The 14,897-nt window shown below is 44.0% G+C and overlaps 1 protein-coding gene across 1 annotated transcript in view; it reads left to right on the forward strand.

Moving 5' to 3' along the window:
• The window catches only part of nrg3a (neuregulin 3a), a 130,664-nt gene that overhangs the window by 77,720 nt on the left and 38,047 nt on the right, over positions 1–14,897 (forward strand). The window contains exon 2 of the mRNA XM_077581257.1: positions 13,244–13,373. Within this exon, the coding sequence (XP_077437383.1) occupies positions 13,244–13,373 (130 nt within the window). The remainder of the gene's footprint in view (positions 1–13,243; positions 13,374–14,897) is intronic.

Genomic DNA, 14,897 nt, shown 5'->3' on the forward strand with positions numbered 1-14,897 from the left:
TTTACATTGTGAGCTAGCATTAAGTTGGTGATTTTTGGAATGAAGCTATATTTGTTTGTAAAACAATGTACAATGTGTGTAATTCATTTTTGTTGCGTGTTTATTTTTTCAGTACACAATTCAGTAACATCTTTACAATTAATGTCTATTTGTCATTTTGTTGTGCATTAGCAATACACTTCACTATTGACATTGTGTGATTTTAATTGATTGGCATCTCCAGTTACATAGAATAATTTTTTTTAGTCATACTATCACCGCAATGCAAATGTATTGGACTAATGCAGGGATGCACTGTTGTTGTTAGCATAATTCATTTCATGCATTTTAATGACCGATGTGGTCGTTGTTCTCATATTTTAATTATACGTCAACAATTCGGTTTCATGGAGGAAATAATTGACGCAAATGTTATTTCTGGCTAAGCGATACTTTTCAAGGTCTTAACTCCCTTCCCGCGCGCGCACGTACACGCACACACCAGAGCTGTGCCGCATGCTGGCTAAAGAAGACTTTTATGGTCCAAAGTGACCCTGCAGAGAGTCAAAGAAAATATATTATTTTTTACAGGAGCATTTTTATTTGGCAAAATGAAAAGTTTGACCATAAAAGAGACTCTCTGCCGCTCTCTGCAGCCTGTAAATGTGTTTTTTTTTCTCCTCTCTCTCTGCTGACGTCAGACGTTTTTTAAAGACATAAACGCAGAGTTCAACAGCACAACAACTTCTTGCTACTCGCAACTTCTTTGGGGAAACTTTTACATGCCAATCAAAGTTGAACTCCAGCAAACACCGGAAGCTACCGGGAGAAAACATTCCGAGTTCTTTCAAGTGCGAGAGACAAAAAGAGACATGCTTTGCGGTTTGAACCCGAAAATGTGGCACAAGCTTATCATGAGCATTTGTGTGCCGACGACAGACGGCGCCATCCAGACGACGCGCGGGTCTGACGGTCCTTCATGTACGGCAGCTCAGCGGGCGCTGGTGCAAAATGTGCTCACGGCGCATCATCAGCCCACTTAACGAGCGCTTCCCATTCTGGCGCGGCGTTATTCCCGCCGCCGACCTCTCCTTTCACGCCAGCTGCCCTCTCCGCTCGCTTACCCAGCGCCGCCATTGTTAACAAGCCACGCCACTGAAGAGAAAGAACATTGGCTGAATCATTTTCATCATTTTCGGCGGCAGCAGCGGCGGCGGCGGCGGCGCTACTTTTCTTTTCTGCCATCCTTGCCGCTGAATAGACGCGTAGGAGCCTGAATAGAAAAAAGGTCTGGTTGGCCGCGCAGCATTTCTCAAGCGAGATGCTTGCAATGGAGCTCAAGTGCACTTTGGGTGCCAAAGTGAAGACGCGTTCGCAAGGTCGCGTAACAAATTCCATGATGCAAAATAAACAGTCGTATGGGTGAAGTCGTACAAATAATCCTCAAGCGATGATTGGAGAAAAATGTGGGAATAGGTCTGACAAAACATTTGAAGAAGCAGCACCAGGCTGGGTGTGAGTACGAGCGCCCGCCATCGCCCGCCATCTCCCCGCCATTGCCCCCCCCGCAGCCTAACTGGGCACGAGCGCAAGCGAGAGGACCTTGGACACGCTGGCGGGGGCCCCGATTATTGGCCGGCTTGTGTTCCCGCTGGATAGCATTAAACAAGCCCAGACAGGCACACGCGCGCTGATCCGCCATGATGAGGAAGGGGCTGTGACTAATTCACACACGCACACACACACAGAATTGAGCTTGCATTGACTCGTTCTTGTTCTTGTTGTGGTCTCTGCGGGCCTCCTCAGCTTCCAGCTTGTCCTATAAAATGCATGAATGACTTGCACATGCACACGTTGATACTCGCTACACCGTCACATCGCAAGAGATGCTAACACACACGACTCCCGTCGAGTCGACGCACCGCGCTGAAAGTTCACGTTGAACTTCAAATGTGTCGCGTCAAGGACGGGTGAAAGTCATTTGAGCTTATTTCTTATGTTATTTCAATGTTTGTATGGCAATTGTAAGAACCAACGTGACCCTTGGCAAAGGTCAAACGTGTGCAGTCGTGTTTTAAAGCAGAACAAAATGGATTCCATCCACGTTTGTTTCTGGTCTGCCTTCACTGACTTCAGACTCGTTGAGAGTTGCTGGCGTCCTTGTGTGTGTGCGCGCGCGCGTTTGTGGGTGTGTCTCACCCCCCTCAATAATGCATGGCCGCCTCCTAAGTGGAGCAGGCGGGGGTCTTCGTCTCCATCTTTTGCCGAGGCCCGGCCTCATGTAGCGCATAGCGTAGCATCCATTATGCACGGGCCTTTGTAATCACATGTCGACGTGGCCTCTTTAAGGCGGCGCGCTAATTAGCCGCAAAGCAACAACAACAACAACAACAGGCCGCTCACAGCATTACATCGTTAGCGAGCAAACGCTACAACTGGTCCGCTCGTTTTCCAAACGTGACCGTACAAGATCGTGCTCGGCTGCTAGCTAAAGTCAACCAAAGCAAATTGCTTTGAACAATTATTACATTTCATCTTATAAGTGTAAAAATGTACAAATGTAAAAATGACAACACTGTACCGTCGAATAAATATCTCGCTGACAGTGTCAGTCAAATCATCGTAGATTTGGAATCTTGTTAGCCAGTATACGTAATTAAGGGTCGAGTCAGCATATGCAGATGTTAATAAATAAAATGTCATCAAAAGACTTGGACAAGCGGCGGTTGAATTAGTTTCAGTTGGCCAACGGCGAGCGTCCAACGTTTGATCCCTCCCAGCTACGAACAAGAATGAAGAAGAAGGCAATTAAGTGTCCTCTCTACTTTCTGACCGCCAGCCTGACCCTCGCCCGCTCATCAGAATTCCGCCGCCTTCCCGCCACCGGCGCTCTTTGCCGATAGCGCAGGCGCCAAAGAAAAGAAAAGCAGCACCAGAGAGAGCAGAAGAATTGTTATTATTGCAATGATTACATTCCCATGTTGGTCGTTTTTACTTTGAGTGCAGCGAGCGAGCGAGCGAGAAGGAAGGAAGGAAGGCAGGCAGCTCTCCAAGTAAGACGACATTAAAAATGTCGAAATGTATTAAAGGCAGCACGAGGCGTTCGGGAAAATACGAAAGATTTGCATCTCATTTCAAAGCAAGAGGAAACCAATCAGCTTTTAATCCCACCATTGAAATGAAGTGACGGAAGACGCTCACGTGACAACGCGCGAGCGTCTCCACGGGTGCTCCCTCACTGAAGACGTCGTAAGATGGGGGGAAATTAGAGAAATGATTTGAAAACATTGTGGAAAAATTAACAAATTCCACAAATATGCAAAGGCGGGCTGTAGATTGAAATTGTAGTATCACCAACCACCACTAGATGGCAGTCACATTTTAGTTGTGCTTAAACCACGTCCTAAACTACAACATGAAGAAGTCTAATCATTTATTTTTTGTGGGAAACTAAATAGTGTTTCTTTACCTTAAAAGGTAATCACTAGCACGCTAATGCTAATTGTATAGCGTATTCTAACTTTGTTTGTGTTTAATAATGCTTATGTACAGAAGAGAAGAAATAATATAGTTATATCCATTTTGTTCAACTAATGTAGAAAAATGCTTTATTGGGATAGTAGGTCTTTCTTTAATATTCTTCAATATTTAACATCTTTAATTTTTGGTGGGGGGGGATTTTATGTCTCAAAAGTACTAGTGGTATCAGTGACTACTCAAGAAAAATGGTACCAAACATCTGTAAATGTTGTCATCCATCTGGTTAAGAAGCGTGTGGTCCTCTGTGGACGACCAACCCCCCCCCCCCCCCTCGATGAAAACTAGTGGCCCCCTCCAACATTGAAGTTGCGCACTCCTGTGCTAACGACCTCACCGCACTGCCTTGTATTAATGATCCAAAAGGTCTTCGTTCGAAATCAAGCTGACGATTGTTGACATTCGCCTCCTCCACCAGCTAACCGTGCTAGCATGCTAACAATCAGGCCCCGTGAGCCACGTGCTCTTCTTTTGTGCTCCCGGCGTCAATATTGTGTTTGCTTTTTTATGAATCATTCATCGTATTAAGTCAGAGTTCATCCTGGCTGTCTTATTAAAAATGGAGTAGATTTGAGTTGGGGGGTGGGGGGGGTAGCGGTGGGGGAGCGCTGGGAGCTTTTGCAGCGAGCGTGCGTGACGAGTGTGCGCGTCCTCTTTTGGCGTCGTCCTCCGTGGGGTGGCGCTGTCGACGCACGCCATTTTGGCTGTCACGTGTCATGGCGGGTGACTGATGCGCTAGCCTTTGCTTAACGTTGTTTGCTCTTTTCATAAAGTTCATATCAAAGGCAGAATTTTGTGGCGTATCCCGAGCGGGCATACGAGAATGAGGATGTAGATGTCCAAAGATGAAAACTCGCCAGGCTGACTTTGAGATGTCCATTAACTTGCAAAGGTGCCAAATCCAGGTCCAGAAAGTAAAACTCCTGTAACAGTTTGGCTTTAGCCTCAGGTGCGAGTTAGCTAGCTCCTTATAGGCTATAGCTAGCTCCCGCGGTGCTCCTTTACCTGCTAGGGAGCGAGCTAGCTAGCACTTATGGTGGTCGTTTAGCTTCACATTGCTCGCCACCATTGTATTCAACTGGAAATCATTTTTCAAAATGAATCTCATAGTTATGTTAGTTCCTTTTAATGAGGAAACGGGAAACAATTACATTCAAGTTTATTTATAGAGCCCATAATTAATCATGTGGACAATTTGTGTCTTGACGATGCATCAATTATAAGAAAAAATGATGTCTAAATGTTACAGTAGGCTATAAAAATGTTTTGCTCTGCCTCAAAAACACACATGAACACAAATAGTTCAGGATAAGCCACAAAAAACATTTGGAATTGATAAGCTTTATTTTTCCTTTTTCATGATGGACTTTTGCTTGTTTCCCAAATAAATGAAAATTAAACGCCATTGAAAAATAAACTAAGTCATGTACAGTACTTGGCAGATAGAAACAAAATTGTACACTTTGGACAACTAGTGTAAATGCGTCTTCCCGCTCCAAGTCACAAGGTCAAAGGTCACATCAAGCCAGGTGTTTCTCCCTCCTGAGAACCTTCACCTGCGCCGCCTAATTGACCTGCCGTTTGTCAGCGTGTCCAAATCCTCGTCTTTGTCCCCCGGACAAACAGGCATGAATAATGGAAGCGTTTTTTGCGGCGGGATCCGCCGGCCCGCCGAGCTTTAGCAAATCTGCTTTTATTACGCCGTCGGAAAATTCCCGCCTCCGCTCGGCATGCGCGCCGGGGAAACAATCGCTTGAAATATGCAACCTGCGCACGTACCGCGGAGGTTTTTTGTTGTTTTTTTTCCGCACTCCTCATCAGGACATAACACACTCTTGTTTGCTATTTGTGCCGACTGAGTCATTGAGCTAATTGAAGCATTATACACCTCCGACTTTCAACTTTGGATGACTTCCTCCTGTTGGGATTAGCCAGGATTTGTCCGGGAAGCAACTCTGCCTTTGGACTAAAAAGAATAAAACAGAAATACGCAACGTGAACAGCTCAGCATGGGTATAAAAAGTCTGCACACCCCTGTTGAAATGCCTTTTTGTTTTTGTTATCCTAAAAAATGAGATCACCATTAATGTAATATATAACATGTACAAATTAAATTGAAAATCAACGACCAAGATAAGGTGCTTGCACAAGTGTACACACCCTCTTATAACTGCAGATGTGCCAGTGTTGACAACCCTCGCCAGCCAACCGCTGAACTTTATTTGGGGTTAGTTAGAGGCACTTTGAAGAATTGCTTTGAAAGGGAGTAAGGAAAGAAGCAGTGATGGGCAGTATCGGGCCAAAACCCGGCCTCTTTCCTAGGTATCGGTAGTGCCCTATAATGGCCTTTTAACATAAGGAACTAGAAATTAAAAATTAGGAAAAAAATACAAAAATAGCTATTAATTTCATGCAATTTGAAGGAAAAAATATATAGTCATTTATAGATCTTCCTTTAAAAATATCTGTCATTGTTTTTGAGGACTTTTTGTATCTAAAGAGTACTAGTGGTATCTATACTATGTATCAGGGACGACTCAAGATTTGAGTACTGGTATTGGTCTGGAAAAAAGTGGAATTGAACATTCCTATAAATAAAAGGTATTTTTTTAATTCAATAATTGATCAATGATAAATATAAATATAAGAGTGAATAAATGAATAATTTTTTATTTTTTTTATGGTATTAAAAGTGCATCCATATCGGTCTGGAAAAAGTGGTATTGAACATCCGTTAAATAAGAAATCATTTTTAATGAAATAATTAATACATTTATATAAATAATAAATTAAACGAAATATTTATTTAAAAAAATACAATTATATTTCATTTATTTATTTTATCCAAAGTGCATCTGAATAGTGCGTATGTGTCCTTGTTGCATTTCTGCGTATCCATGTTGTATGTTTCCACTCATGTCGCGTGCATAAAACAGTATGTAGTGTGTACATGCATGTAGCGTGTATGTTGCGTGTGGCACGTTGTCCGTTTCATAAGCCATCCGGGGCCGACAGTGCAAGTTGTTTGGAGTGACCCACTTGCGTTTGCTAGGGCGTGCGTCTTGTGACACGTCTTCGTTCCCGCGGAGGAACGTAGCAAGCGCCCGCTCGGGAGCGGCGCGAGACATTATTTGGGTCAGCTGTGAAGAAAAGGGAGCGGTCGCTGTAGGATTACATTCATTTACACTTGCCGCATCCCAAAGGAGCAACAGCACAACGCACGCAGCTAACAATCCGCGCATGCTAATGCTAACGATTCGGTAAGAGCTGGGTAGACTTTTTTTTTTTTTTTTTTATAAAGTTTCCAGTAAATGAAACTCATTGACTGACGTTTCGATTTGCCAAGCGGAGTCCTGTGTCATACACATGCTTGGCCAGTAGTGGGCGATGTCGCCTCGTAAAGGATGACTTGACACCTTGGCGTCTTTTGATGCGCGCGCGCGTGCGGCAGGCGGCTTCAGGCGAGCCGAGACCGGCGATAAGACGGCTTCATGTCACGCGCGGCGAGTGTGGAAGAAAGTATTCAATTAAATCTTATCTGATCTTCCCTCCTCTTCTGTGTGCGCGTGCGTTAATATCGCGAAGAGACACTTATTGATAACATCTCGTATAATGAGCCTCTCAGAGATGCCAGCTGCGTGTTCAAAAGTCCGATTATTATTATTATTATTATTGGCTGTGGATAACGTGCCACCTGCCAAGCGGACTTAAGCGTGTTACTTTTCTGTGTTCACGCTTTTATTGTCTTTCATGGCAATTTCGCACGCTTGTTTGTAGTTTTCGCCACTTTTTTTTTTCCCCACAAAAAAGAACCTTGCGACAAATGCAATGAAATTTGTTAGCTACTCAGAAAAAAGACTTTTCCTTCTTTGACTTGCAATAATATGCTAAGGATGTGACGATTCACTCAAGCCTCGATTCGATTTCGATTTCAATTCTCGATTTCAATTTGGTTCGATTTTTTAAAATCTTTCTATAACAAAATGATTTTATTTTTTTTATCTTAATGCACTTTTTTTTTTTTTTTGCTAAAAATACTAGGGCCCGACCAATGTAAAAAAAAATTTGGGCTGATTCGGATAATTAGCAGAATACAATTCTGATGAATGATGAATTGGCCAATATATCAAATTAATCGAATCACTTGTTTTTCGGTCCCATAATTCTTACATTTGGCTGTTTTTCCAAATACTTTGTATTTGTTCAACTTTACAAAAGAGAAAATGCACAATTAATATCAGCAAGCAAAAGGAAAGCAAAAATAAGCTTTCGATTGGAACGTCTCCCGCTCTTGGTGTGGGTTTTGTTTTGTTTGTTTTTTCCCTCCTCGGCGTCGCCGCGTTCACCTTTGACAGAGACGCGTATTAACGAATCAAACGCACCCGAGCGGATTCCCCTCCTTGCCGCTTCCTATGTATGAGATGTTTTCCGACGAGGCTTTTATGTATGAGATGTTTATGTATGAGATCTTTCCATGCAGCTGGAGGTTGCACCCGCGTTCGCACGAGCTCGCCGCTCCGTGGCGAGCTCCGTGGCGAGCTCCTCCTACACTCAAGACTGCCGTGCTCATTTCGGATGCCTCGGCGTCTGTGAGGATGGATGGATGTACCTTTAAGGGGTGTGGCCAAGCGGGTGACGTCAGGATCCCCGTTGAGTTGTGTCTGATTGTCGAGTGTGCTCATTGTGAGTGTTTTCATTTTGTTTTTGTGTCGTTCAAAAAGTGCAACAAAATAAAAGGCGGAATTTTGGAAGAATATATTTTTTTATATACTGACTCGAATTTTATTCTATTTCTTACCTTGTTGAAGTTTGAGTGGGGGGGGGGGGAACGTTCCTTTTTTTTTTAAATGACAAATTTATCTTTGCGTGTGTGAAGAGAATTTTGTTCTCTTGGAATCTATTGTCATTCTTTTTTTCTGAAAAGAATCCACCTTTATCTCGGTTCTTATCTTGCTAAATGGATGTTGGCATCACGAGGGTCTCCTTGTAAAAACGTCTCCCCTGGACTGAAAAGGTTTGAGTTTGAAAATGTTTTTCCCCCCAGCGTGACGCTAACGACGGGCGATGCCGCGCCGCAGTTTCATGATGCCGAGTCGGCACAAAAGAAATAAACGCAATTATGATCTGGCATCAAACAGCCGCGGGCCCAACAAACGCGACGAGATGGAACTTGACGTCTCGTTGCGCTGACTTTTAAACGGAGGCTTTTTCATTCCAATGCAAACGCGCTGTCGCCACTCAACGCGCCGGCAATTATTCCGGCAGATGGAGATTCACGGCGGCGGCTTTTGTTTGGCGCTGCGGCTCGCCACAACTAACACGTCTCGACGCCTGGCGGTCCGCAAGCACGTCGGCGTCTTTGCTTCATTGAGGACTTGAAATTGGACGGAGGTGCGAGCATTTTGTTTGTTTATGCGCCCTGACAGTGGTTTTTAATCTGGGTTCGAGGGGACCCCAGGAGTCGCTTGGGTGAGTCATTCTCAGAGGTTCGATACGAGCTATGATCGGTGATGATCATTGGCCGCAGGTGATCTCGCTGCGTTTCTTGGCCTTACAATGATTTCATGTTATTTGACATTTTAAAGGGTCAAAGCAGAGTTTATTTTTGTACATTAAAAAACATTTTTAAAATAAAAAACTGTCAAATAAAAAGTTAAATTCTGTTATATTTTTTGGTGTGTGTAGTGTTTGTGTATTGGACGTGTGCCTTGAATGGGTGTGGCTTAAAGAGTGACGTCAGGAGTCGGAGTCGGGTTGGCCGGCATGCGAGCGTCCGGGTGCGAGTTTTCAACCCTCTCCTTGCGAGTGTTGTCGTTTTGCATTTGTGTGCTTGATGGCAAAAAGCGCAACTTTGGATCGGGCCCCCGGGCCGCCAGTTTGCCACCCGTGTGGTCGTCTTCCACGTGCCGAATGTCGCCGGCCGGCCGGACGTGCCGCTGCCATCTCGCGCTCTTTGTCAGCTGCACTTAGCGGCCGGCGTCTCCGGTAAACGCCAGTCGGTGGTCTCGGCCAAAAGTGTTGACGGAGACGAGACTCGGCAGCTGTGCCGGCTCCCTTCCCACCTCACGTTGATGCAACTTTCCTTTTCTTTTTCTCACTTGTCGTGCCAGCAAAAGCGCGTGAGCACTCGCGCCGGCTGACATCTTTGAGCGTAAGCGTCAAAAAAGCCAAACACACGATGGGCCGCTGCTTCCGTTTGTCCGTCACGGAGAAGACGGACGTGCATCCGCGTGGCTAATCGTATATTTGGCCGGCGTCGGCACTTTGGCATGATCAGATCATTTGTTGATTTGCGTCCGCATTCGGAGGAGGCCCGATTGCGATCGCAAGATTCCACACATTTGTGCCGTCCGTGACGCAAATCGCAATCGAGAGCGAGGAAAGGCGCTTTGTGTCACTTGACGCCTGAGGAACGTCCATCGTCGATTTGGGACGCTTCGTCCGGTCACAAGCTGAGGAAACGCGAAGGACACTGTGAGGTTTTTGGGTTTGTTTTCTGCCGTTCTTGCGTTTCACAGCCACTCAACTTGTTTGTCTGGTTTTCTTTTTTTTTCTTTGCGAGGACGAGGACAGAAAAGCCAAAGTCCAAAATCCCTTCTGTCAAAACAAATGTGTCATATTAAATGTTGAACAATGTCGATTATGTTTTTAATTAATTGATGAATTTGATTTAAAAAGAACATTTTATAATGTTGACAATTATTTTCCAAAGTAAAAGCAGATGTGAGTCAACATAATTTGTCTGCTTTCATGGAAGACTGAATCTGAATATTTACTGTAAGAGTCTGAAATTCCCAGAATTTGGATGATTTTAAGTTATAAAATGTCTCCAAACGATTAATCGATTATCAAAATAGTTGTTGATGTCAATGAATGCATTAATTCTCTCCTATCGACTAAGCCACCCTGGCCTTAAAAAGCGTTTGCGAGTATTTCGCTAACGTGAACGTTGTCGCACATGGCAACGACCATATATGGTCAAGCCATGCGCAGCACTTCCTCATCCGCCAGGTGGTTTGACGATCATGTCAAATGCGATGCCGCGGTGCATTTAACGGCTTTAGATCCTGCGGGGATCGTTATGTGAGCAGCTTGCGGTTGCCACGGTGACCAGATGTTTTTTCTATGTGCTGTGGATTGACACTGACTGACTCCACGAGAAAAGAAAGTCTTTGGAATTGATCTTGCCGTTTTTCTTGGCCTTCATACAGTTTAGCGCTGCGCCTGAACCTGGAGATATTCAGGTGACCTCATCTGATCTTTCTGGTAATTGGTCTTCTTGCGCAGCTTTCTCTCTGGATTCCTGCAGGCGCTCGGTGCGTGCGCGCTCCGTTATCCATAACCACAAAGACCAGAAGCTTACAAGTCAAAGGCGCTGCGCTTTCGCACATGGAAATCTCACGGGTAAGAACAGAAATTGCCGGGACAAAAGTGTGTCGCCGCGTCTTCCTCGAAGCATTTTCGGAAGGACGTGGAAAATATCTCAAGTGATGAAAACGTAAGCCGAAGTCACGTCGTCGTCTTCTTCTGTGTGTCGTCAGCGTCCCTGCGGAGCAATTAGCACGCCGTTATGTCGCTTGAAGCTTCAAAAGTTGCCTGGAAGCCGACGTTTCTGGGGGGAGGAGTTACAAAGTGGGACATCTGCACATCCCGTAAAGTGAGGTCACGTCAGAACAACAATTTGGGGTTGCGTTTTCAAAAATGTTCCTGGAGGCGTGTTTTGACATCATTCAAATTTGGTAGCAATCAGACAAAGTCCTCGCAGGCAGCTTCGTCTTTAATGACCAATGACCTCTTCAAATCAAAATGGCCGACTTCCTGTTTTTTTTCAGGCATGACTTCTTGAGACTCTTTTGGTGGGTCTACTCATGATAGACACGCCCGCCAATTTTCATGTCGCAAAATGAAACTGCTTTCAGGAGCAGAATTTTAAGAAAAAATTGATAGGGAAAGTTTAAAAACAATTTTTTACCACTTCTAACCAAAATGGCCGACTTCCTGTGTCTTTTTAGGCATGGCTTCCTGAAACTTTTTTGTGGGTCTACTCATGATAGATACGCCCGCCAATTTTCATGTCGCAAAATAAAACTGGCTCCAGGGGCTGATTTCATATTTTGACCTTTTTTTGTGTGTGTATTGTCAATTTATGATATTTTTTCATCCTTCTTTTTTGGAGAACTGTTAATTTTCGGGGGGGGGGGGGGGGGGCAGAGTCTGTAACTGCAGCCCCTGAGCGTGATGACGTTATCATCTTTCGAGACACACGGCGGCGTCCAGTCACTCACTCGTTTGGCGCCGTTTATTGGGCCGAGCCTGAGGGCGTCCACGCGAGTGCGTCGCGAGCGCTTTATGGGTCCAGATGAGCGGGTGTGTGTGTGTGTGTGTGTGTGTGTGTGTGTGTGTGTGTGCGTGTGCGTGTGTGTGTCACTGCCAAGCATCTGCATTGCAGAGGCTGCTGTGGATTATCGGAGTGCGCTGCCCCTTGGAGACCACCACATTCAAACACACACGCTCGAGTCATCTCACACACGCACACACGCGCACACGCATGCGGTCCTCTTTGTGCACTCGAATATGCCCCAAAAATCAATCATTTGACCATTTTGATCAACACTTTGTATTTGATTACGTGAGCGTGTGCGGTGTGTGTTTATTTTGAGCAATGTGTCTTATTTACAAAAGTATTGGGACACTAGCAGCAACCTTTTTGTCAGCAAATATCATTTTATTAGCAAAATGCTGCATTTGATCAAGAAACAAGAATGTCATTAAAAAAAATGACCAAATGTCATATTTGAGCAAATGTTGTCTTTTTGTGAGCATAAGCTAAATATTACATTTACATGGAAAATTTTTCAGAACCAAATCAAGCTTATTCATGCAAAATAAAAATGTTTTTTTTTTTTTTTTAGCAAATGGTGTTTATGTGAGTTTGAAGGCAAAGCTGAACATTTTCGTAGCCTAACATAAACAAATGTCCAGTTTTAATGGCAAAATGTTGCCTTTACATAAAAAGGTAGAAAAGTAAAATATAATGTTTCTTGTGACTTTTGTGAATAAGACGCGTTTTTCCAATGCAGCACATTTCTAGAAGCTATTTGATTGAAATTGCGCACAGAATTGCATCAGGAAAGTCAAACGATGTTACGAGGATGGCAAAATCTAGCCAAGAATGCAAAATCAGTTCATTAGTTTCATTTTTTGCAACGTTTTTCTGAAAATAGCAACAAACACAGCAACGCAATTCAGCAAAAACGGAAAGAAAAAGAAAAGACTTTCTAAGAAACATGTTGGGCTTTTTTTTCATTTTGTGGCAGTAAGTTTAAAAAAAAGATAACGATTGCCTTTCTTTTTTTGGGGGCCTTTGCTGAATAAATGCTGATTTTTCAGGCACAACACACGTTAAGTATTGACTTTAGCAAAGATTGTTTTTTTTTAGTGGCAGAATGTGCACTCGTTTGCAGACGGAACACTTTGGCGCCATTTTGAACACATTTTGCTTTCATTTTCACAGCACTTTTTGGAGTGTTGAATTCTGTATAGCAATGGCAACATTTTCCATCTCCATCTGTTGGTCCAACATCATGACAACAATTGCATTTGTGTGCAAAATACAACTTTGACGGTCAAACGTGTTTTTGTGCGCAAGCATTGGAAGCCTTTTGAACGGTTTCCGGTTCAAGGATGCTGAAGATGACTTAAGTTTGTTTCCTTGTTTGCTTTTCAGCGTCTCCGACGGTGCCGCCTTTGCGCTCGGAGCATTTCAAGCCGTGTCACGACAAGGACTTGGCCTACTGCCTGAACGGCGGCGAATGCTTCGTCATCGAGACCCTCAGCGGACCACACAAGCACTGCAAGTAAGCAAGCGCTTGCAAGCGGGGGGGGGGGGGGGGCGTTGGTGGGGGTGAAAGCCGTCGTCAGCGTAGACGTGAGATGAACGCTTCTGTCTGCCTACACTTGAAAATGGAGGTGGAGTCAATCCAAATCATTTGGACATGATGTTGATGAAGGAATATGAAATCATCTTTCTAAGATGACCAAATCTTGCGAGTGCGATTGTGTTTTTACGTAAAACCTGGTCAATTCCCGACCAATGAAGACAGTCAAGCTGCTTTTGGAACGACCCAGGACGTCTTCATCAGTGGTACTTTGACCTTTAACCTTTAACAGCAAAAATCTTGGATGAGTTTGTGACATTTACGCAGTTTAGCGGATCAAAGAAGTTCGCTGACTGACAAACAAGGAAGTGGCCGGAAAGAAAACAAAATCTGTCCCACTTGATGTCACTTTTTGTTGAAAAAAAAAAGAAAGTATCAGCAAGTATTTATTACTTTAGCTAATGCTAAATGCTATCTTGGTTGACAAGACAACAGCGCAAGTCAATGAACTCAACATGTTCCAACCTTTTTTGCTTGGTCTCTTTAAGTGACTTTTCTTTTACTTTCCCAAATTCATTCTTTTACTCTCTTTCAAGTGTAAATATTACTCTCAATTGGAGTCTATTTGGTCCCACTCTAAATCGAGTCAAATGGACTCTCCAAAATGGAATGTCGTTTATCTCCCGCCAGAAAAGTTCAGCTTGCGTTGGCACTGACCACCCGCGACCGCAACAGTAGGACTACATTTCCCATCATTCCTGGAAGCAGGAAGTCGTGCTAGTTCCAGTATAACAAAAAAAACAAGCCTTAGGACTACATTTCCCATCATTCCTGGAAGCAGGAAGTCGTGCTAGTTCCAGTATAACGAAAAACAAGCCTTAGGACTACATCTCCCATAATTCCTGGAAGCAGGAAGTCGTGCTAGTTCCAGTATAACAAAAAACAAGCCTTAGAACTACATTTCCCATCATTCCTGGAAGCAGGAAGTCATGCTAGTTCCAGTATAACAAAAAACAAGCCTTAGGACTACATTTCCCATCATTCCTGGAAGCAGGAAGTCGTGCTAGATCCAGTATAACAAAAAACAAGCCTTAGGACTACATTTCCCATCATTCCTGGAAGCAGGAAGTCGTGCTAGTTCCAGTATAACAAAAAAACAAGCCTTAGGACTACATTTCCCATCATTCCTGGAAGCAGGAAGTCATGCTAGTTCCAGTATAACAAAAAACAAGCCTTCTACCGATTAGATGCGAACGAGAACGCAAACGTACATTTGGAACCATTAAATTCCTTTTTAACCTGTTTTATCGTATGAATGGTGACGACATTTTGATTAGCTTAGCAACTAGCATTGCTGCGCCGCATCTTCCTTTTTTTCTTTGTCGCAAGCTTCCTGACAGAAGAAATCTTTTTTGGAGGCAACAATGAGTGACTTTGGCTTTTGCCCGCCAGGCCTTTAAAGCGCCGTAAAACTCTGGACGCACTCGGCCTCCTTTTTTTGGT

This window comes from Vanacampus margaritifer, chromosome 12 (genome assembly GCF_051991255.1).
Source record: "Vanacampus margaritifer isolate UIUO_Vmar chromosome 12, RoL_Vmar_1.0, whole genome shotgun sequence".
NCBI lineage: Eukaryota > Metazoa > Chordata > Actinopteri > Syngnathiformes > Syngnathidae > Vanacampus > Vanacampus margaritifer.